General features: G+C 38.5%; 1 protein-coding gene across 1 annotated transcript in view; it reads left to right on the forward strand.

Moving 5' to 3' along the window:
• Positions 1-25420, forward strand: part of PKHD1 (PKHD1 ciliary IPT domain containing fibrocystin/polyductin) — a 774619-nt gene that overhangs the window by 277047 nt on the left and 472152 nt on the right. Inside the window, exons 37-39 of the mRNA XM_007936280.1 lie at positions 17566-17776; positions 19632-19789; positions 22571-22762. Of these exons, the coding sequence (XP_007934471.1) occupies positions 17566-17776; positions 19632-19789; positions 22571-22762 (561 nt within the window). The remainder of the gene's footprint in view (positions 1-17565; positions 17777-19631; positions 19790-22570; positions 22763-25420) is intronic.

Consider the following 25420-nt stretch of genomic DNA (forward strand, 5'->3'; position numbering starts at 1 on the left):
TTTTCACGCAAATTCTTCTGCTAGTTGGGGTTTAGTCCAAATCTGCATCCTTTCCTTCAAGGCTCAGGGGTCCAAGATTATCTTCTGTGTCTGAGTTAATTGGTTTCCCTTTTCTTTGTTGAAGAGGGTCTGTGCAATCCTTCTGCCTAGTCCGCCATCTTGCCCCGCCTCCTCTTCATTCTTTTTTGCTCTGGATGAGGAGAGACCCGTCATTGCATCTAGATGGCTGCTTGCAAGCTTTTAAGATCCCAGTTGCTACTTGCCAAAGTAGGAGGTAGAACAATGTTTTTGTATAGTATGTTATGACAATTAAGCTTGATGTCCCCTGTGACTATGATCCTGAGCCTACATGTTCAAGTACTTGCTTCCTCTGAGTAGCTGGCTGTGGCCAAGAAGTGACTAGAGCCTTGTCCCTTGTCAGCTCTACTATACACCTGGGAATTCTTACAGAGCATACAAATACACTTTTAGAACCATTTTCTTCCAATCCTATACATGGTCTTGGGTACACTCCCTGTTGCATAGACATACCTAATAGTTCAGCCTGTGTACCCATCTATCCACTTGTGTACCTGTTTTTGCCTTCACTGAATTTTTGTTTATTTTTAAAATAAGTTTTCTCCTGTGTTATTAGTAATCCAAGAAAGCAAATTCAAGAAAAAAATGACTTTTTTTTGATGCCTATCAAGTTAGCCAAGATTAAAAAAGAAAAAAAAAAAAAAAGAGTAGTAGAAGATCTGAGGGAATTGGTGCTAGTGCCTGTTGCTGCTAGTGGGTGTAGAAGTGTATACAGTCTTTGTGTAAGATAATTGGGTAATTGTGTCAGAAATCTTTCTTTTTTTTTTTTTAGATTTATGTTTGTATTATGTAGCAGAATTGATCACGTTAATACTTTTTAGTACTTGTGTATTTTTTTCTCTTTTTTTTATTGTGATTCAGGTGAAGATTTACAGAGCAAATTCACTTTCCATACAGCAGTTCACATACACTTTGTCTCATGACATTGACCACAGTTTACCACAATACAACAGTTCCCCTCCCACTTCCTCCCCATAGTTACCTCTTCTCAGTGTCCATCCCTCCATGCACTCCTGCCCCCCTGTGCATAAGCAGCCCTTCTTTTTCCCATGATTGTTCTCTCCAAGGAGTGTATCTACCTGAGGTAAATGTCTTTTTTTTGGCTGGAAACCACGGGTGTGGGTTCAATTCCAGACCAGAAGGGCAGCTAGGGGCCATAGTCTCAGTGGTTCCACCAGGCTCTATCAGACAAGCAAACCTGGTATGTGTGTCAGAAATCTTAAAACTAGATATATGCTTTGATATAGCAATCCCACAGTCAGGAATATGCACAAATTTATGACTCAAGAATGTTCACATCAGCACTGCTTTATTGTTGTTATGTGCTGTTGAGTCGGCCCCGACTCATCGCTACCCCTCCTTGGATTTCCAAGGCAGTATCGCTATGGATGTAGATTGCCCAACTTTCCTGAGGAAGTGCTGTCTGAGGAGTGGCTGGTGGGTTTGAATCTCTAGCCTTCTGGTTAGCAGTCCAGTGCCTTAGGCACTATGCTACCAGAGCTCCTCAGCATTGCTTAGGTGATCAAAATATTGAGAAAAAATTAAATATGGAGTAATAAGCAATTAATATATAAAATATAGATCTTTAAAATACATAATCATCAGGTTGTTAAATAATATATTACACAACCCTTTACAAAAATATATATAATACAATATATAAATAAAATATGTTCTCAATATATTAAGTAAAGAGATTGACAAAAATTGTATTCATAGTACTTTAGCTTTTTTTGTTTTAAAATGAAATTTCAATGTGTATAAACATTGAATAGGAAGAATAGGAAGGATGTATATTATCCTGTTGTAAAATCTTGGATGGTTGTATTGTCTTCCTTTTGCTTTATATTTTTATTTTAAACATTATTTGTTTACTGTCTTTCTAAAAGGAAATTGTAATTAAAAATTAGCTCTTCTTTCACTGCAACCTCCACTGCAAAGCATCAACCATAATGAAGGTTATCAAATGATTATATATCTTGTCAGAAATACCTGAAGTTTTATATATTTTTTGGGCAGTGAACAGAAGCAGTTATTAAGACATTCTGTGAAAACCTGTCATCATCAACAAGTGGCGTTTGCATCTCTAACTGAAGGACTTTTCTATCAAAGTTCTCTATGTCCTAAATATGGTGTTTATTGAATTGGCCTGAAGTCCTCACAGGAACTAGGAACAGTATTCCAAATGTTTCTATTTATCTCACAATGCACTATTTCCTGGGTATTTTGAGCCTTATCCTTTGATTCTTCTGAGTCATTTATTTTGATTCAGAATTTGCAACAGTAAAGCTCAAGCTGGATAAAAATAAAAGTTAGCCCTTTTTTTTTTTTTCCCAATACTTCTAGAAAAGGCCTTCAATCAAAGTATGACTCATTGCACCATCCAAATAACCTTGGTTAGTCTTGGTCTAAACTCCTGTCCCAAAGGAATGGTGGACTGACTTCTTAGCATCAGGAGCAGACTGTGTGTCTGATTCCCTTTCATCACAGTATAAAAATGTTTGCTAATCAGCTGTGGATGCAGCCAGCTGATCTGCACATTTAGAGGATTATTCTGGCTCGCCTTCTCCTTCCTGCAGGCACATGTTTCCCGCTCTGTCGGTGCCACCAGAGATGAACCAGTAATGATGCAGGAAGTTCACAGTGCATACACAGCTGAACTCAGGCAGGATTTCCCCCGCCAGGTTTTGCCTTTGTCCAACGGAGATATCACAGCAAGTGGCTCTCAAGGACAGAGGGAAATGGCATGTGAAAAGTGTCCCCATTCCATCTCTTTGGTCTGCCAGATAATCTTATATTAATGCTAATGTCACAGTCTTCTCTTCTGAAGTACAGCAAATTGGATCATCACCAATTTGTGAATGGTTTGGGTTCAAAAAGTTCTCTTATAACTTGGTTGCTTGGAATGTGGAATACATATTTTTGTTAAAGAAATGTTGATAAACCTTATAGTGAGCCACCCAGGTGAGACTTAAAATGTCTATTTTACCTAAATGTGTCAAGTGCTAAAAGGGAGTATAGCAGCTGACCACTCTGTCTAATACTAATTATATGGGGGAATAAGTCTATTTCCAACCTGGGGTGGTAGGGACATATCTCTCCATTTGGGCTCTTCTATTCCAATTCTTTTCTTACTGGGTGCTCATAACAGGGGATTCTCAGTCCCTCTGCCCTGGGGGACTTCTGTAACCCAGAGGAGAGGTCCTGGCACATGTGTGTTCTTGGAGCAGAAAGAGGCAGCACAGATGGAAGATAATAGACAACAGCCAGTCTTTTTCTAATATCTCTGGTTACTTATCACCTCCTTCTGTCTTAGACCACCACTCATCTGTCAGCTTGTCGTACTGTGGTGGCTCACGTGCTGCTGTGAGGCTGGGGGCTATGCCACCGGTGTTCCAAATACCAGGGGCATGATCCATGGTGAACAGGTTTCGGCGGAGCTTCCAGACTAAGAGAGACTTGAAAGAAGGAAGGAGCATCTACTTCTTAAAGAATTGGCCAGTGAAAACTGTCTTAGAGATGGTATACGACAAGGGAGTCTGAGCCAAGTGCTGTGTAGAAGAACAAGGTTTTTATTCATCCTTCTGTCCTCAAAGCTCATACCCAACTTCTATGCACCTTCCCTCCTACTAGCACAGCAATAAAATTAACGGGGGAACAAGGCTTGGCACAAGAAGCTGGGCAGTACTTCAAGACTCTAGACACAGCAAAAAAGAACAAGATGTTAAGGAATGAATCCCTAAGCAGTTACATAGAGGGACACGACTTTCTTCCTAGTGCATTGTTTTATTTATTTATAGATAAGTGCCTGCCCAGAGCACCTTGGAAGAAAGGCCTGGGAATCTGCTGCTGAAAGCTCGCAGCCTTGAAAATCCTATGTATGCAGATCTCCTCTGTACACATGGAGTTACCATGAGTTGGAATTGACTTGACAGATAATTGTTTGTTTTCTCCTTTTTTTGGCATATCTTCATCTTTTGATTGTCTTCTTTCTTCCAGTCCTTCTTAGGTTTCTCCTCATTTATCTAGTCTTCAAATGACAATGGCCCCATGGGCATGGTTCCATTTATAACTTTATGCTTTCTCCCTAGGTAACTCCATATGCTCCCATGGTTTAACTTCTATTCATATTATTCTTTTATATCTAGCCCCAGTCATCTCTTCTGAGCTCCAGACTCAACTTTCCTCTTCAATATTCTCTTTAATATCTAGGATGTAAATTTCCTAAAATCATCATCCGAAGTTTAACATGTCTAAAACTGAATACCACTAGAATATAAACTATATGAGGAATTTCTGAATGTTTTGCTCACTGCTACATTCCTAGTATGTACAACAGTGCATGGCACATGCACACTGTTATTGTTGTTTGGTTTCATGAAGTTGATTTCAACTCATAGTGACCCTGTATAACAGAGTAGAACTGCCATAGGATTTTCTTAACTCTAATACTTACTAAAGCAGATTGCAGTTCTTTCTCCCTCAGAGCCACTGGATGGGTTCTAACTGCCAACCTTTCAGTTAGCAGCTGAGCACTTAACTGTGTGCACATAGTAGGTACTTAATAGATATTTATTGAACCCATTTTCCATCTTCCTCAAATATCTCATTTAGCTACAAAGTTGCTCCAGTTTTGAACTGGTGAGACATCATTGACATCTTCTCTCTTACTCTTAGATGTGATCACCCAGTGCTCTTAATTCTCCAAAATATATCTTAAATTTGTATTCTTTTCTCCAGACCTACTGCCTAACTGATCCAAACCTCCAAAACTTACTGCCTGAATTCCTACAATAAATAGCCTTCTCCACAGGCTTCCTACTTTGATTTGTTTTCATGCAATTTACTCTTAACACAATATCCAGGGTGACCTTTAAAAACATAAATTTTCTCATGTAACTCTCCTTTAAGATTCAAGTCTTTTAAAACTGCCCTGCATTATGTTGTCAGTATCGTTGTTATAGATTGAATTGTGTACTCCAAAAATAGGTGATATAAATTCTAACCCTCTATAGCTGTGGTTATAATCCTATTTGGTAATGGGGATGTTGCTGTATTAGTAAGACAGTATTAGTGTGGGATGTGTTTTAAGTCAATCTCTTTTAAAATATAAAAGAGACTAAACAAGCAAGTAGGAGCTCTGGTAGCGTAGTGCCTAAGGCACTTGACTGCTAACCAGAAGGCTGGTGGTTCAAACCCACCAGCCACTCCTTGGAAGGAAGATGGGACAATCTACCTCCATAGTGATACTGCCTCGGAAACTCAAGGAGGGGTCGCTAAGAGTTGGGTCTGACTCGAGGGCACATAACAACAACAACAGATTGTGAGAAAATAAATTTATGTTTGCTAAAACCACCCATTTGTGGATTCTTTCTTTTTTTAAATTAATATTATATTGTGTTTTAGGTGAAAGTTTATACACAGCAAATTATGTTCCCATTTACCAATTTATACAAATTGCTTTGTGACATTGGTTACAATTTTCACAATATGTCAGCATTCTTATTATTTCCATTGATTTTGTTCTTTTTTCATTGATTTAGTCTGTGCTCTCCTTGCCTTTACTTTTGGGTACAAGTTGACCATTTGATCTTATATAATTGATTATTAAAGGGAGCACATTACTCGTGGATGATACTGTTTATTTTATAACCCAGTCTATTATTTGGTTGAAAGGTAACCTCCGGAAGTGACTTCATTTCTAAGTTCAAAGAGTATTTCAGGGTGATAGTCTCAGGCATTCCTTTTTTAGGAATTTGAATTCTGTTCTACATTTTTCTCCCATTCTGTGTAGTATCTTTAATTGTGTTCCTGGTCAGAACAATAGTGGTAGCCGGGCATCATCTAGCTCTTTTGGTCTCAGGCTAAAAGAAGCCTTGATCGTGTGGGCTGTTATTCCTATATTTGTTCCTTGATTCTCTTTTGTTCCAGATGAGTACAGACCAAAGTTGTATCTTAAATGGCTGCTCTCACGCTTTTAACACCCTAGATGCTATTCACCAAACTAGGATATAGAACATTATCTTCGTGAATTAGGTTGTCAGTTAACCTAGTTTCCCCATGAGACTGTGGTCTTAAGCCTTTTAACCTAGTAAACCAACCCCATGCAGTGTTGGAATATGTCTAGGAAATCTCCATAAATGAAATCTCCATTTATGAGTATATGTGCTGCATACTCACACACACGCACAGATATACACACACACATGCCTACAGATACAACTGCATATAGACATGCATGTACTCAGATATGCCTTCCTAAACACATATGCACATATATATATGTGTGTATATATATATATATATATATATATATATATATATACCTATGTAACCACACCTATTTTTTTGGCTGGTACAACTGTTGTTACAAAATTGTATTTGTTATAACAATTACTGAAGTTGTCCCTTATTCATGCAAACTTCTTAGTGTCTTCATTTGCTTTGGTCATGTTGTGCAGACTTCACACATATTAGGTATTGCCTTTTCTGGCACCCAAAACAGCAAGTGTCTTCTACCTAGAAAGTGATTTCCCCTCTTACCACCTTCCATTTTTGGTAGTCATCAATGAACAGTGCTTTCTGTGTATATACCTTAAAAAGTTCTTGACTTTTTTTACAAGTGAGATCATACTTTTATAAGGTCCTTTTGTGATTGATTTGTTTCACTCATTACAATCTCTTCCAGATTCATTCATGTTGTAAGAAGTTTTTTAGACTCTTCATTATTCTTCATAGTCATGTAGTATTCCATTGTATGTGTGTACCACAATTGGTTTATTTTTCATCTGTTGATGGGCACTTAAGTTGTTTCCATATTTTTGCTATTGTGAATAATGCTGCAATGAACATAGGTGTGCATATGTCTGTTTGTGTCACTGCTCTTTTATCTCTAGGATATATACCTAGGAGTGAGATTGCTGGATCATAAGGTATTTCTGTCTCTAGCTTCTGAGGAAGGGCCAAACTGTTTTCCATAGTTGTTGAACCACTTTACCACTAGCAGTGTATAAGGCTTGCAATCTCTTCACAACCTAGTTAGAAGTTTTTTTCTTTTTTTTTTTTTGGTTAGTGCTATTTTTGTAGGAGTGAGATGGTATCTCATTGTACATTTCTGTCTATCTAATAGCTAATGAAAGGAGCTCTGATGGTGCAGTGTTTAAGGCATTTGGCTGCTAACCACAAGGTCATTGGTTTAAACCCATCAGTCACTCTGCAGAAAAAAAATGAGGCAGTCTGCTTTCTTTAAAGATTTACAGCCTTGGAAACCCAATGGATGTTGTTATGAGTTGAAATCGATTCGATTTGTTTTTTTGTTTTAATGACTAATGATTATGAGCGTATTTTCATTTATTTGTTAGCTGCCTAAATGCCCTTTTTGGTGAAATATCTAATCATGGCCTTTGCCCATTTTTAAAAAAATTTATTTTAAGAGTTTGTTTTACATTCAACGTTACGTGTACATTTAGTTTCACTCCCCCATTGACCATGCCAAACCCTAACCCAGTCTCCTCCCCTCCCTGCCCAGTAACCCTCCCCCTGTGCGCCTCATAGTTATGCACTCCTGTTTGTCCTGCATTTCCTCTATGTGAATGTTGCCCCTCTGGTGCCCTGTGATCTATTGTTACAAGGGATGTATTTCCATAGATATGTGGGTACACCCCCCTAGGTTGAGTGGTCTGCATGTACATCTTGTTAACTATTGGGATGAGAACCAGCCCCTGGGAGTGAGTTTTATTCCAGGTGCAGAATGTATTCCAGGGCCATAGTATTGGGGGTCTTACCAGACTCCATCTGACCAGTAATTCTGGTCATTATTGAGTTTTTGGATTTTGTTCCATGTTTTTCCTCCCACTCTATCCAGGATCTCCATATTTGATCCTTTCCTGAGTGGTTGGCATTGGTAGCCGGGCACCATCTAGTTCTTCTGGTCTTGAGGGCCATCATGTCCTAGGGCTAATTGCTCCAAATGCCCTCCCTTTTTTTTTTTTTCTTTTTTGTACTCTTCTTTGCTTCCAGTGTTAGGAGACCATTATGTGTATCTTAGATTGCTGCTTGAAAGCTTTTAAGATCCTAGTCACTACTCACCAATGTAGGATGAGGAACAAGGCTTTTATGTATTTCGTTGTGCCAGTTGAGTCTGGTGTCCCCCAGTACTATGGTCCTGAGATGGTAGATCTGTTGGATCTCTCTCCCATAGTCTGGGTTTCTGTGAGAGATTGCTCTGTCTGTCTTCTCTTGTTTCTGTAAGGATTGTGGGTATTTTGTATCAATGGTATCTGCACAAGATTAGCCTCAGCTGAATCTGTCCTTGATCTAGAGTGTACTCCTGTTCACTGACCCCCATCTGGTCATCTCTGGTATTTATGTGTTTACCTGTAGCCTGGTGTTTGGTGTTAATGGTAATGCAGTATTGTGGGTACACTGATTGGTGTTAGCACCTGTCATCTGTCTCCTATGTGCACAATTCAGTGTCCTCCCTTTTCCGAGTGTTACCATGCTCTCAGACTCTTTCCGTATATCCTTCCCCTTATTCATCAGTGTGTGGGCCCCAACTAGCCTGAAATTAATCCCTCCCCTTCCCTTCCCACCCTGGGAACCTAGAACGTGGGTCCCCTTTCACAAGTAAACCCTTCTTTGTCTTTTTACAATAATGGGCTCATAGAATACTAATCCTTCCACGATTGACTTATTTCACTCAGCATAATGCCCTCCAGCCTCATCCATGTTGTGAGATGATTCACATATCCCTCATTGTTTGTTAATGCAGCATAGCATTCCATTGTGTGCATGTACCATAATTTGGTTATCCACTCATCCATTGATGGGCATTTAGGTTGTTTCCATCTCTCTGCTATAATGAATTGTGTTGCGATGAACATAGGTGTACATACGTCTGTTCATGCTCTGTCTCTCACCTCTTTAGGATATATTCCTAGTAATGGAATTGCTGGGTCAAATGGTATTTCTATTTTCAGCTTTTTAAGGAAACACCATACTGTATACTACAATGGTTGTACCATTTTACAGTACTACCAGCAGTGCACAAGCATTCCAATCTCTCTGCAACCTTGGCAGCATTTGTTATATTCTGACCTGTTGAACATTGCTATTATTGCTGGGGTGAGAAGATATCTCATTGTTGTTTTGATTTGTATCTCTCTAATGATTAATGATCATGAGCAGTTTCTCATGTGTTTGTTGGCCACCAGTATATCATCTTTGGTGAAGTGTCTGTTCAAGTCTTTTGCCCATTTGTGAATTGGGTTGTCTTTTTGGTGTTGAGGTGTTAAAGTTTTCTATAGATTTTGGAGATAAATTCATTATCACATATGTCATAGGCAAATATTTTCCCCTAATATGTAGGTTCTCTTTTTACCCTTTTGACAAAGTCTTTGGATGTGCATAAGAATTTAATTTTTAAAAGGTCCCAGTCATCTAGCTTCTCTTCTACTTCCTATGCATTCTGGGTTATGCTTGCTAGTCTATTTATGCCATAAATTAGGGCCCCCAGATTTTCCCCTATTTTATCTTTGATGAATTTTATAGTTTTGAGTTTTACATTTAAGTCTTTGATCCAGCTTGAGTTTGTTTTGTGTATGGGGTGAGGTATGGGTCTTATTTCCTTTTTTCTGCAAGTGAATATCCAGTTTTGCCAGCACCATTTGTTAAAGAGGCTGTCTCTTCCCCATTTAATGGGTGTTGGACCTTTGTCAAAAATCAACTGTCCATAGATAGATGGGTCTATTTCTGGACTTTTGATTCTGTTCCATTGGTCTATCTGTCTATCATTGTACCAATACCATGCTGTTTTGACTATTGTGGCCGTATAGTAGGTTTAAAGGTCCAGGAGTGTGAGACCTCCCACTTTGTTCTTCTTCTTCAGAAGTGCTCTGCTTATCTGAGGTCTCTCCTTTCCATATGAAGTTAGTAATTAGCATGTCCTTAAAAATTTTTGTTGGAATCTGGATCAGGATTGCATTAAATGTGTAGATTGCTTTAGGTAGTATTGATATTTTCACAATATTCAGTCTACCTATCCATGAACAAGGTAGGTTCTTCCATTTATGTAGTGCCCTTATTGTCTCTTGTAGCAGTGTTTTATAGTTTTCTTTGTATAAGCCTTTTGTGTCTCTGGTTTTATTCCTAGATACTTTATCTTTCTAGTAACTATTGTAAATGGTATTGTTTCCTGTATTTCTTTATCAGAGGTCTCTTTGTTGGTGTAGAGGAATCCACCTGATTTTTGTATGTTGACCTTGTATCCTGCCACTTTCTGAACCTCTTTATTAGTTCCAGTAGTTTATTTATTGAATCTCTTTTCTATGTACAGGATCATATGGTCTGCAAATAGAGATGGTTTTACTTCCTCTTCGCCAATTTGTATGCCTTTTACTTCTCCTTTTTGCCTTATTGCCCTGGCCAGGACTTCCAATACAATGTTAACTAGAAGTGGTGATCGAGGGCATCACTGTCTGGTTCCTGTTCGTAAAGGAAATACCTTGAGTCTTTCTTCATTAATAATGATGTTGGCTGTTGACTTTGCATATATGCCTTTTATTATGTTGAGGAAGTTCCCTTCTATCCCTATTTTGCTGAGAGTTCTGAACAGGAACAGGTGTTGGATTTTATCAAATGCCTTTTCAGTATTGATTGATATAATCATATGGTTCTTTTCTTTTGTTTATGTGGTGGATTACATTGATTGTTTTTCTGATATTGAACCACCCTTGTAAACCTGGTATGAATCCCACTTGGTCTAGGTGTATTAATTTTTGATATGTTGTTGGATTCTGTTGGCTAGGATTTTGTTAAAGATTTTTGCATCTATGTTCATAAGGGATATTGGTCTGTAGTTTTCCTTTTTAGTGATGTCTTTCCCTGATTTTGGTATTAGTGTTATGCTTGCTTCATAAAATGAGTCTGGGAGTATTCCATCTTTTTCTATGTTCTGGAATAGCTTGAGTAGCATAGGTGTCAACTCTTCTCTGAATAGTTGGTAAAATTCTCCAGTGAAGTCATCAGGGCCAGCACTTTTCTTTGTGGGAAGTTGTTTTTATGATCTGATCAATTTCTTCTTTTGTTACAGGTCTGTTCGAGTATTCTATCTCTGAGTGGGATAGTTTAGGTAGGTCTTGTGAGTCTAGAAACTTGTCCTTCTCGTCTAGGTTCTCAAATCTGTTGGACTACAGTTTTTCATAATATTCTGTCAGTATCTTTTTTATTTCAGTTGGTTCTGTTGTGATGATACCCTTTTCATTCACAATTCTTGTGATTTGAATCTTCTCTTTCTTTTCTTTTGTTAGATTTGCCAATGGTTTATCGATTTTATTAATCTTTTAGAAGAACCAACTTTTGTTGATTTTCCATTTATTTCTGCTTTGATCTTTATTATCTCCTTACTTCTAGATACTGTAGGATTCTTTTGTTTTTCTTTTGCTAGTTGTTGGATTTGATGAGTTGGAGTGTTGATTTTGTTTCTTTTCTTTTTTTTTTTTTTGATGTATGCATGTATTACTATAAATTATCCTCTGAGTACTGCTTTTGCTGTGTCCCATAGGTTTTGGTATGATGTATCTTCATTCTTATTTGTTTCTAGGAATATTTTTTATTTCAGTTTTTATTTATTATATTACCCAGTAGTTTTTGAGCAGTGAATTGTTCAGCTTCCACATGTTTGATGTTTTTTCCTTGATCATCCTATTATTAATTTCTAATTTTATAGCATTGATGAGTTAGTTATGACTAATGGTGACCCCAGGTATTACAGAGTAGAAGCATAGGGTTTTCTTGGCTGTAATTTTAATGCAAGCAGATTGCCAGGCTTTTCTTCTATGGTACCACTGGGAGGGTTAGAACCTACATTCTTTAGTAGCTGAGCACAAGCTATTCCACCTAAATGCCTGGGAAGACACAGAAAACTTACTAAAAGGTATTTATTACAGGAAAGGATACAAATTAGAGTTAGTCAATCAAAGACATGTAGTATGGAGACTAGAAAGGGTCCAAATGCAAAAACTTCTGGTTGTCTTCTCCCTAGGGAGTTATGGATGGTGTTAACTCCTCCTGGTGACAATGTATCACAATATTCACAGAGTATTGCCAACCAGAGAATCTCACTCAGACCTTTGACATCGAGAGTTTTCATTGGTTCTTGAGCACATATTGCGTGCTTGGCTGACCATAGTCTCTAGTCCCTCTTCTGAAATTTGGGCCAATATTTGTAGTCTTTAGTTCCTCCAGAGCTTGGAACTGATATTGAGTACTGCAAAGCCTCAACCATAAATCACATTGTAGACTGCCTGTTGGTCAAAGCCCCCATGCAAACCAAGAAAGTCCTATCAGGCAGGACATTTCAGGAGCCTAGAGAACTCCTCTTAGTAATGGAGGGCAAAGGCTAGACCTCCCATTTGGTACAGTTAATTTTTCAATACCTCCTAGCCCCTACAATAAATATCATTTTTCATGAATGATTCTCTGCCTCCAGTTGGATATATGCACTATGGCTTCACGTTTTACTAGTCTTAAAACAATATGATTTCTTAGTTATCTACATTCCTCTCCCCCCCTCCCCCCACGGCTTCCAAATCACTTTTGGAATAAATTCTAAGTTCTTTGGGAGGACCTCTGAGGCACTTCTTGGACAGTCCTGCTTACCTCTTCAGGGGCGCCCTGAGCTGGTGACATTGCCTTTCTTCCGTATGCCTGTGCTATGGCCATTTTACATATGTAGAAGTTATTTGGAGGTGCTGTATTCTCCATGCCATTGTGAAAAGTCTTGCCTTGGCCGGTAGAGCTGCCTTAGTCTACTATCTGGTCTACTTTGGTTTATCTAGTAAGACCCAGTTCAGTTATAACTTCCCTGGTAAGTATTTCCAGCTCAATGTGTCTTAGTTTCCTAGGGCTTTGACAACAAAATACCATAAAGTGAGTGGCTTAGAAGAACAGAAAATTATTTTCTTACAGTTCTGGAGGCGTGAAATCTGAATTCAGGGTCTTAGCAGGGCTATGCTCTCTCTTTTTCAATTCTAGGGAAAGTTCCTTCCTTTTCTCTCTGAGTTTCTGGCAGCTCTGGCAGTTTCTGGCATCCTTGTGATTTGTAAATAGACCCTCAGATGCTGTCTTCCCTCTGGGTGTGACTCTTTCCAGGTCTGTCCTTCCTTTTAAAAGAAGCCACTCTGAATATATTAGGATTAGAACTCACCCTACTTCATTTTGACTTCTTTAATGGATAACATCTGCAAAGAAAAACCTATTTCCCCAAACAAGGGGAAACAGGTACAGGGATTAGGACTTCAACCTATCATTTGGAGCATGCAATTCAATCCATAATGTAAACCCCTCTCTTGGTGTGAATGAGCTGCATATGTGTGCTCCTACAGACTTGGATTTCCTTCTGTCTCAAACCTTAGCTTGGTGTGTTTGTGATTTTTGTAGGTTTGGTGGCATAGTGTCTAAGGCATTTGACTGCTAACCAGAAGGCTAGCAGTTCAAACCCACAAGCCACTCCTCAGAAGGAAGGTTGGGCAATCTACTTCCATAGTGATATTGCCTCAGAAACCCAAGAAGGGGTCACTATGAGTCGGATTTGACTCAATGGCAAACACAACAACAACAACAAACATCTGTACTGGTCATGAGAAGCTCTGGTGGCATAGTGGGTAAGAAATTTGGCTGCTGACTAGAAGGTCAGTGATTCAAATCCACCAGCTGGTCTGTGGGAGGAAGATGAGGCAATCTACTACCTCCAGTCTTGGAAACCCAGTGGGGGTCACTATGAGTTGGAATTGACTTAATGGCAGTGAGTTTTGTATACTAGTTGTGGCTCTGGAAGCCAGGGCCTCTTGTTTACTTTATCTTTGTCTCCTTGGTACCTGACAAATCTGAACATAACATCTAAACATAGCAAAGGACAGCATTCATTATTTTGGTATGGGTACTGGTGAAGCTGCAACTTGAAATGAAGGGGAAATAATTTATGCTTGAGAAAAAATATTTCTAGGTGTTTTGTAAGTTTCTTTATATTCTAAAATGTATATTATTTTAACAAAATGACTGCTTTTTCCCTTTGTTCCTTTTCTAAACTATTTGGAGAGATCTTAGCAGTAATTCACTTGGGATAAAGAGTGAAGCTTTGCAAAATAAACAAGCAGAGGACAATTAGTGATTTTAAAGTGTGCTAACCCACAAAGATTATTTTCTTTCTCTCCATGCATATTTGGTAAGAATGGTTCTCTGGGACTATGTAATTATGGGTGAATGACACTTAAATGCTAGAACAATAATTTGTAGGAAATACAATTATGAGAAGAAGTCATTAGGGGGAGTAAATGAACAGTTTGTTGGTTAACAGGTCAACTTTGAAAGCTGAGAGTAGTTAAACATCGTATTAAATTACATGTTTAAGAGCATAACCCTTTTTAATTTAAGCATATTCATAAATGATTGTGCATTTTAAACTGTATTTTTATGTTTTTTTGATTTGAATATAAAAAGGAAAGGAGCTGCCCAAAGTGGGTTTCTTGAGTTCTGTGCAATGAGAGGACTCACTCATATTTGAAATGTGTGCAGTGCTTTAGATCTACCTTGCGTGGAATTTAACTAACATTTGCAAAGTAATGAATATAATTTTTTGAGTATCAAAAGCTAATTGGGTTAATTTACAGTTATTTCCAGAGGCCAAAAACTCAATTACTTGTCTTGTCCTGGATTCAGAAGTCTTGTTTTCAGAACTTGTCACTGGCATATCATAGCTATGTAATCTTGCCTTTGAAGAATTCTAGTTTCATAATCTGTACACTGTTAAAAGGAAAACAAAAAACAAACCAAAACATTCGTGTAAAGCTACCTAGCATGGGTTGGGTTTATTTTAAGTTCTCAATAAATGTTTCCTCTTTTTTTCTGCTATGTACATATTGGATATTATGTACTTACTTGGGTGTCTGATGGGGGCTTGCAAGTGATTTTCCAGAAGGCAATGTTCAAAATAATTAACTTAAGTCACAATGAGTTGAATGCTAATCATGTGCCCAGGATTGTGTTAGGAGTTGTGACATGTGTAAAGGAAATATAAGGCAGTGGCTCTGCATTTCAAGCTGCTAACTGTGGTGGTGGGAAGATAAGATACATACACTATAGTAACAACAGAGTAACTCAGTACTGAAGTGTATGGTACTGACTATATGTTATATAACTAAAATTTCACCAAGGTCCCCTGAGCCTCCTCAGCCTATGGATATTTCTGCATGGCAACCCCTTGTGTTACAGAGTAGAACTGAGCTCCAAAGGGTTTTCTTCGCTGTTGTTGTTGTTGTAATTGTTACTAAAGCAGAACACCAGGCCTTTCTTCCATGGCACTGCTGGATGGGTTCAAACTGCCAATCTTTCAAGCTGTAGTTGAACATAGACTGTTAGTGCCACCCAGGGATCTTGAAAGGATATTGGGTTATGTTAATAGTTAAAAATTAACTTCAGATAATCTCTGTGACTTTATTCATTCTGATTTCCCTATCTATCATTTATTAAAAATAATTAGTTGAGATATCTTTGTTGCTTTTACTCTTGGTTGTGCTATGTGTAGCTTGCATACTGGCAATTACATGCAAACGAAAAACCAAACTCACTGTCATTGAGTCAATCTTGACTCATAGTGACCTGCTTTGGGTTTCCGAAGTGGTAACTCTTGACAGAAGTAGATTGTTCAGTTTTCCTTCTGCGGAATGGCTAGTGGGTTTGAACCACCAGCCTTCTGGTTAGCAGTCAGATGCCTTGGGCAGTATGCCACCAGAGCTCCTTGGCAGTTACATGGTAGGTATTTATTACATATTGATTATTGTGAACAATTGATAACAAAGTTTAATAAAATTTTGTCTTTGATAAACATTTTCTTGTGCTTGGTAGTGACTTTTCTTTGCATACACTCTAGAGTGGATCATTGAAATTCACATATATATGCATATACATTTAAATAAACTTTATTTCATTTTATTGTTCCCAAAGGTTAAAACATACAAACACAGAATAAAATTAAAATTATTTTCTTACGGGATGATTTATGTCTTAATTTTCACCTGCCCTATAATTAGAAATTTTGAACTCTGTAAATTTTTTTTAAAGATAAAATTGTTGCCCAAGTAAACTTCAGAAATTATATCATTAACCCAAAGACCTTTCTAAGCCTAGAACAACATTGTTGTTATAAGTTCCTGCACAAACACAAATAAATAAAGAGGAAAGTTTAAAATAATTTGAAAATGATTTATTGTTGGCCACTTCTGTAGTTAGCAATTTAAGTCTTACTACTTTACTTTAGTGCAACAAGGGAGGACAGTTACTTGCTGTGGGCTAAGGGTAAATTATGATGTATTGCAAAGGAGGAAGGAAATGTACTAAGGAAAGAGGAAGGAGCTGGGAGGAAGGAGTTGGGAGTAAGCTATGCGTTTTCTGAGATATTGCTTTAGATAATGGTTTGAAAAACACTTACCTTTGACTCTTGATGGAAAAGGCCAGAGTAAACTGTGAGACAGACTGCTTTCATCAATCTTTGATATTTAAGGACTAGCATGCTTATGTGGAGAGGACTAGATGGGGGCACTTGGGCCTAATGTTCCTTCTTCTTCAACTTTGCTTCACAATCCTATCTGGATCCAATCCAACGTGGATACCCACAGTCCAACGTGGATATACTATATTGTAGAGTTGGAAGAGATCATTTAATATATCAACATTTAAGACTGCTATTTGAAGGTGATTTTGGTTTTCTACTCTGTTTACATTTTGTGAAATAAATTGAAGCCTTCAAATTGGAAATGAGTTATGGACTTCTACATCAAAGAGTCAAATAATCATCTATTTTTATTTGAAATAAGAAAAAGATGGAAAAATTTCATCCACAAAACAGGATGATGTAGGGAAGGAATGGATAAGAGTAAAATACATTAAAGGTCTAACCTAGGTATTTCATAGATTTTATCTCATTTAATTCAACACTCCTATGAGGTAAGAGACTGCTATTTTTGCTTTGTAATTGAGAAAGCTGAAGCCTGCTTTTAAGTATATTATCCAAAGTTCCATGATTAGAATATGACAAAACTGGGATTTTCACACTTTACTACTCTCTACCCTGCATTATTTTTATCGCCACTATATACGTATCAGGAAACTAGCATTTAAAAATGTGAAGGAATTGGTGCTTATTAATCCTGCAGCTTGTTTCCCAGGTTCTTTCACAAGATTCTGTGGCTGAATAATGTTGTTGTTGTTGTTATGTGCCGTCGAGTCAGCCCCGACTCATAGCGACCCCTCCTTGGGTTTCCGAGGTAGTATCACTACGGAAGTAGGATTGCCCAACCTTCCTTCCGAGGAGTGGCTGGTGGGTTTGAACCACCAGCCTTCTGATTAGCAGTCAAGTGCTTTTAGCCTGAATAATGTTACACTCTTATTAATCATCAAAATATCTAAAGGCAAGTTTTCCTTGGGCTACTTTAGGTCCACGACCAGAAGTAATTGTCACCCATCTTCGGGCAGCCGCCCATGCCCATGACACAGTGCTGGCTCTGGAAGATGCTGTGGACTGGCACCCTGGTGATGAAGTTGTCATCATCAGTGGAGTAGGTGTCAAAGGTGCCAAACTGATAGAAGAGATTGTCATTGTGGAAACTGTGCACAATACAGACCTCCATCTTCGGTCACCCTTGAGGTACTGAGCTGTCAACTTGGCTAAATGTTGATGGAAGAAGATGAGATTTTAAATGCCTTAGTAGATGGTATATTTATTTCATCTTTCAAGGTATATGTTTACATAAAATAATGGTAGTTTCTTTCTTTTTTTTTTTTTGTAATTGTGGTGAATATATTCAACAAACTTCATATGTATAGTTCAGTGGCATTACTTATGTTCATCATGTTGTTCAGCCATCACCATTAAATGTTACCAATTTTCCCCATCATCTTTAACAGAAGCTCAGTGCTCCTTAAGCATTGAGTCTTCCTCCCTCCCTCACTCCTGCCCACCCCAGGTACTACAATAAACTTGACCACTATTCTAGATACTTCATATATAAATGGAACCATACAGTATGTGTTCTTTTATAACAGTTGTTTTGCTCAACATAATATTTTCAGTGTTGTAGCATGTATCAAGACTTCATTTCTTTTTATTACTAACATTCCATTGTATGTATGTACCACATTTTGTTATCTATTGTTAGATATTTGGGTTGTATCTTAAGCTAGGTTCTCTAGAAAAGAAAAACCAATGAAGTCTATATATATATACATACATACATAGAGAGAAAGAGAGAGAGAAAGAGAAAGAATGTGTGCAAGAGAGAGAGAGAGAGAGAACTTTGTCTTAAAGAAATGGCTTGCGCAGTTGTACAGACTGGCAAATACCAAGTCCTTGGATCAGACATCAGGCTGGAGGCTCCTCCTGACTCATGTAGTTGCATGGGCTAACGGACGCAAGGTCAACAGGCAATACAAAAGGGTGCTGGCTGCAGAGACTGATGAATCCAAGATTAGAGGCAAGATGGCAGGCTTTTGGTTCACAGGCTGTAAAGGCAACAGTCCCAAGATTGATAGGCAATATGGCAGGCCACTGGTTCTAGTTCAAGAAATGGAGGTCAGATTATGATGAGCCAGATGGAGGATCCAGGTCAAGTGAAAAGTCAAATAGCTTTGCTGTTGCTGTTGTTGTTATGTGCCGTGGAGTCGGACCTGACTCATAGCGACCCCTCCTTGGGTTTCTGAGGCAGTATCACTATGGAAGTAGATTGCCCAACCTTCCTTCCAAGGAGTAGCTGGTGGGTTTAAACTGCCAGCCTTCTGGTTAGCAGTCAAGTGCCTTAGGCACTATGCTACCAGAGCTCCCAACAGTTTTGCTAGGGTATCCATATATATTGGCAGCAGGCCCCACCCATGAGGAAACTCCCTTTCAGAAGATTGGTTGCTCTTAGCAGATCTCATCATAGACATGATTACATTATATCTGATCTCATCATGGTTAATCACTACATCATAGCTGCCTACCACTGAGAATGTTATCCCAGACAAGTTGACAGTTGATCAGGTTGTTTCCACCTTTTGGCTACTGTGAACATTGCTATGGTGAGTATTTATAGATATTTCATAGATTTTATCTCATTTACTCTCTTACACTACTCTATGAAGTAAGAGATTGCTGCTTTTGCTTTGTAACTGAGGAAGCTGAAGCCCAGTGCACAAATATCTGTTTGCCTTCTTGCTTTTAATTCTTTTTGTAGGGCTAGATATTTTGATTAAAAAAATCAAGACACATAAAACAATTTTAAGATTTGGACTTCTTGAGTATGTTTCTCTTTTAAGACCCTAGACCTTCTTCCATCTTATAGCAAGTACCACTATAATAATCAGCATAGTTTTTGATTATCATGTACTTGTACCCATTGTATACAAGTTTTGAAAGGTATAGACCCTCAAATGAACAATGGCACTAATCTAGTGCCTTTCTTTTCCTAATAAGATTCAGAGTGTGATTTTTTTCAGATGTGTCATTCTCCTTTTCTTTTCTACAGATATTCTTATGAGTACACAGAGAATTGGGTGGCTGGAGAGCACCTTGTTTTCAAGGCCACAGTGGCCTTGCTCACCAGAAGTATTACCTTTCAAGGAAATGTCACCGATGAGAGGATGAGGCACCTTGCTTCATGTCAGGAGGCCAGTGCTTCAGAAGGTAGAGGAGTATTTTGTTGGGAAATCCAATGAGTGAACAAGAATGTTCTCATTGTCAGATGATACATGGCATTGCTATGGTTGACTTCTTCAAAATAGAATGAACCCGAACTTTTGCACATCCACAATATTCTGTTGTTTTTATTTATTCATTTCTTACTGTGATTTGGGTGAAAGCATATATATTCTGTAGTTTCAAGGTTGCTCTTAATAAGTTGACATTTCATTTTCTCCTGCTTCCCCCCAGCATTTTGAAAGATATAGACAAAAGTATCCATTTTGGAAAGTAATTGCTTCTCTAGGGGGAAAAATTTCCCCTTAAAGTATTAAATCTGGAGACTTTCAAGAGAAATTTGAATTTCTTTTGAATTTATCTCACTAGTTATAATGAAATCTTAACTCTGTTACCAGGCCTCTTCTAATATTCTTAGGAAAATCGTAATGCTCTGGTTATGGACTTAGCAGCACATTCTTACTGATTAGACTGGTAGGACTCTCTTGCTTCCTCTACCCCGCCTTTTTTTCAGTGTGTTTTCTGAGTGAACTACCACATACTTTAGGTAAGTGGTCAAAAAAGTCAATTTATCTTCTAGTAGAATAACAGGCACTGAATCACACTGATGTGCCTATTAAACATCTATTTCAGGGATGGTTAGTTTAGTAGGTTATGTTTTGGTTTCCCAGCTTGTAGATTATGAGGCTTTCACATGTTGTGAAGACATCATTTGTCAACTTTGTTCCAGGATGGTGTGAGTGTCAAGGATGACTCCCAGGCATGAGCTCTCGATGGATGATAAGGCTGTTTACTGAGATGAGAAGAGCATAAGGTTTCGGGGTGAGAGAGTGAAGATCATGAGTAAATAGAGGTGTCTAGTAGTGTCTGGAGCCTGGAAGAAATATGAGGGCTGAAGATAAAGATTTGACAGGTGTCTGCACAAATGTGCATGTTGGTATGATGTTGGGAGATGGTTGAGTGTGAAGAGTTGTTAGTAGTGAGAAGCTCCTTGGATCAGCCATCAGGCTATTTTTCTATTCCCTAGTCCTTACAAACTTGTCATTCTTTGCAAAACATTTGGATAACTGTAGGTTATAATCCAATGACTGTCAAATTTTAATAATCTGCTGAGTTAGGATCTGCTTTCTGTTCACACACTCTTGGAAATTTCTCAGGTAAGTGGTTCTCAGGTCAGGTTTTGGAAACATTGTCTTTAATCATACTGTGAGATCATACTTCTAGGTTTGTACCATTATGAACCTACTAGCTCCTTAACCAAATCAAAACCAAACTCACTGCCATTGAGTCTATACCCCTTTGGGTTTCTGAGGTAGTCAATCTTTACAGAAGTAGATTGTCCAGTCTTCCTTCCATGGAGTGGCTAGTGGGTTTGAACTACCAACCTTCTGGTTAGCAGTCAAATGCCTTAGGCACTGTGCCACCAAAACTACTAGTAGAGAGAGAGAGAAAAAAAAAATTCTTGGTTTCACCAAAGCTCTTAAATGCTACAGGAAAATTTTCAAAATGAAATTAAATTCATAGACCTTAATTTTAAAAAATATTTCCCTCACCTCTTCTTTGTATGGTGCTGAATGTGAGTGAGGCAGCTAAATCAAACATTAAGAGGCCTGGCCACTCAAAAATATTATAGATCATGGACATAAATCAAGGAGCTCTAGTGGCATAGTGCCTAAGGCATTTGACTGCTAACCAGAAGGCTAGCAGTTCAAACCCACCTGGCACCCCTTGGAAGGAAGATTGGGCAATCCACTTCCATAGCGATACTGCCTTGGAAACCCAAGGAGGGGCTGCTAGGAGTCGGATTCCACTTGACAGCAGTGAGTTTGTTTTTTGTTTTCTGGACATACATCATCAGAATTGTGACAAAACATACACATAGAAAATATCTCTTTATTTACCTCACTGTATTCATTCTCTGGCCATTAGGAAATGACTGAGCTCTGTCATTTACTGTGGATTATTTGGGAAAGATACATCATTTTATATTATTGGCATGTCTTTGCTTCATTAGCGTGAACAATAAAGAATCAATTCAGAAGATGATTGATCTCTGATGTGAGGCTAGTTCACATAATCAAATGCCATGTGTCAACAGAAAGTGGCCTGGGTCTTGAGGTCACAACACTTTGTAGTAATAGTAGTGGTGGGTATTATATGCGTGTAATCTAATATCCTCTTGTCATCACAGAACTCACTTCAAGATGAACTGGCAGCAAGGCTTGGGAAGAAGGTGTTGCTGCAGGGGCTGCTTAGTTATTTCTCTGGATCCTTTTACCTTTTCTGCAGTGATGTTATTGCTAAGCCCCTAAACTAGAAAGCAGCAAAGTAAAGGGGAAGCCCCATCAGACAGCTTCAGACTAAAAAGTGCTGTGATTACATTCAGCACTCACATTTCTTCCCTACTGTTGTCAACCCCCAGAGGGTCATTTTACTGCACATTCCCTCCAGGGGATCTTTTGGATTAAAATAAGCATCTATTTAGCCTGGGCTTGTGTGTTGTAGTCTGCCTCTTTGTGACAATAAATTAAGGTGATTTATTTGGGGGTTTCTGGAAATAATAGAGTGAAATAAACATCATGCCCTAGTTATTGGATCTTTAATTAACAATCCAGAGGATAATCAAAGTGAAAAGGAAGTAAATTATTAAATGAAATAACAATTATCTTTCATTGTTTGTGCTGACAGTGCTTTTCAAACTGGAAGATACATTGTCTGTAAGCATGTTCAACATGCTTCAGGGCCCTTTAACATCATTCTATGTTTCAGGTAATTCACAAGGCTGTTTATATTCCAAGAGTGAGAAGATGCTAGGATCCAGGGACCTGGGTGCCAGAGTCATCATCCAGTCTTTCCCAGAGGAACCCAGCCAGGTTCAGCTGAAGGGAGTGCAGTTCCGGGACCTGGGGCAACCCTTCCAGAAGCATTTGAGCTCACTGACTTTGGTGGGAGCTATGAGAGGTAAGGGGGTCCAAGCCTATTACTTCTCATTTTTCTTTCCTGTCTTCTCCCATGTTCAAGGCAAACAGGCAAGGGACTGTGATGTTGGATGGATTCAGAGATGGATAAATGTTTATTTTGAAGGTGTTTATAAGTAGCTCATCTGTTCTCAAACCACAAGTTCCCAGTTGCCTTTGAGTTGGCTATGATTCATGGCAACCCTAAGTGTGTCAGAGTAGAACTGTGCTCAACAGGGTAGCATATTTTTCAGAAGTATATTGCCAGGCCTTTCTTCCAAGGCACCTCTGGATTGATTCAAGCCTCTGGGATTTTGGTTAGCAGCCAAGCACATTAACTGTTTGTACCACCCAGGAATTCCTATCAAACAATGTTGTTGCTGTTGTTGGGTGCTATCAAGTCATTTCCAACTCATAGAAACTCTGTGTAAACAGAACACAATGTTACCTGGTTCTGCACCATCCTCATAATTGTTCCTATGTTAGAGCCCATTGTTGCAGCCACAGTGTTCATCCATCTTATTAAGGGGCTTCCTTCTTTGCACTGACACTCTACTTTACTAAGCATGATGTTCTTCTCTAAAGACTGGTCCCTCCTGATAACATGTCCAAAGTACATGAGACAAAGTTTCACCATCTGTTCTTCTAAGGAACATTCTAGATGTAGTTCTTCCAAAACAGATTTGTTTGTTCTTCTGGTAGTCCATTGTATATAGTCAGTATTCTTCACCAGCACCATAATCTGAAGCCATCAATTCTTCTTCAGTTTTCCTTATCGATAGTTCAGCTTTCACATGTATATGAGGCTACTGAAAATACTATGGCTTGAGTCAGGCACCTCTTAGTTCTCAAGGTGCCATCTTTACTTTTTAAAACTTTAAAGAGATCTTTTGCACAGATTTGCATAGTGTATATGTCGTTTGATTTCTTGACTATTTCCATGGATGTTGATTGTAGATCCAAGTAAAATTAAATCCTTGATGACAACAGTATTTTCTACCTTTATCATATTGCTTATTGGTACATTTGTGAGGATTTTTGTTTTCTTGGGTTGTAATCCATACTGAAGTCTGTAATTTTTGATCTTCATCAATAAGTGCTTCAGGTTCTTTTTACTTTCATCAAGCAAGGTTGTATCATCTGCATATCAAAGGTTGTTAATGAATCTTCCTCCAATCCTGATGTCATATTCCTCTTCATGTAGTCCAGCTTCTCTAATCATTTCCTTAGCACACAGGTTAAATAAATACAGTGAAAGGATACAACTCTGATGCACATCTTTCCTAATTTTATAGTATGCATTATCCCTGTGTTTTCTTCAAACAATTGCCTCTTGGCAATAATCTCCAAAAAACCCACTGAATCTGACTCATAGTGACCCTCACTGGGTTTCTAAAGCTATAAATCTTTATAGAAGTAGACTGCCTCATCTTCCTCCCACGGAGCAGGTGGTGGGTTTAAACCACTGGCCTTCTAGATAGCCAGATGTCTTACCCACTATGCCTAAAATATTAGGGAACTTATTCAGAGCTATAGCCCCTACTCTGAAATATTCTGGTCTAAGATGGGCCTAGAGGTCTAAATTTTTATCAAAAATATCTTCTGATTCAGAAAGAGGTAGTCCACTTTGAGAAACATCATTGTAGGTATAACAAAAGTAGAGTGAATCAGACACCCACAGGTTCTGAATCCTGCTTCTACCGTTTACTAGTTTTGTGATTAGAGGCAAGTTGACATTGCATAGTGTAGCTCCAAAAGGTTGGCAATTCAAACCCACTCAGTGGCATTGTGCAAGAAAGTCCTTTGTGCAATCCCTACTATACCTGAGCCCATCGCTGCAGCCACTGTGTCAGTCCATCTTGTTGAGGGCCTTCCCCTCTTTTATTGACCCTCCACTTTACCAAGCATGACATCCTTCTCCAGGTAGTGGTCCCTTCTGACAACATAACCAAAGTAGATGAGACGAAGTCCGGCCATTCTCACCTCCAAGGAGCATTCTGGCTGTACTTCTTCCAGGACAGATTTTTTAGTTTTTTTAGTAGTCCATGATACTTTCAGCATTCTTTGCCAGTACCACAACTCAAAAGCATCAATTCTTCTTTGATCTACCATATTCATTTTCCAGCTCTCACATTCATATTAGGTGATTGAAAATACCATGGGTTGGGATAGGCTCATTTTAGTCTTCATAGAGCTATCTTTGCTTTTCAGCACTTGAAAGAGGTCTTTTGCAGCAAATTTGCCAACGCAATATGACTTTTGGTGTCTTGACTGCTGCTTCCATTGGCGTTGATCACAGAACCAAGCAATATGTAGTCTTTGACAACTTCATTCTTTTCTTCATTTATTGTGATGCTGCTTATTGGTCAAGTTGTGAGGATCTTTGGTTTCTTTATGTTGGGGTGTAATCCATACTGCAGACTGTAGTCTTTAATCTTCATCAGTAAGTGCTCCAAGTTATCCTCACTTTCGGCAAGAAAAGTTGTGTTGTCTGCATATCTCAGATTGTTAATGTGCCTTCCTCCAATACTGATGCCATGTTCTTCTTCATATAGTCCAGCTTCTTGGATTATTTGCTCAGCATACAGATTGAATCAATATGGTGAAGGGGTACAACCCTGACACACTCCTTTCCTGATTTTAAACCATGCAGTATCCCCTT

Source organism: Orycteropus afer, unplaced genomic scaffold (assembly GCF_000298275.1).
Source record: "Orycteropus afer afer isolate SDZICR_OR568_19922 unplaced genomic scaffold, OryAfe1.0 scaffold00034, whole genome shotgun sequence".
In the NCBI taxonomy this organism is placed as follows: domain Eukaryota; kingdom Metazoa; phylum Chordata; class Mammalia; order Tubulidentata; family Orycteropodidae; genus Orycteropus; species Orycteropus afer.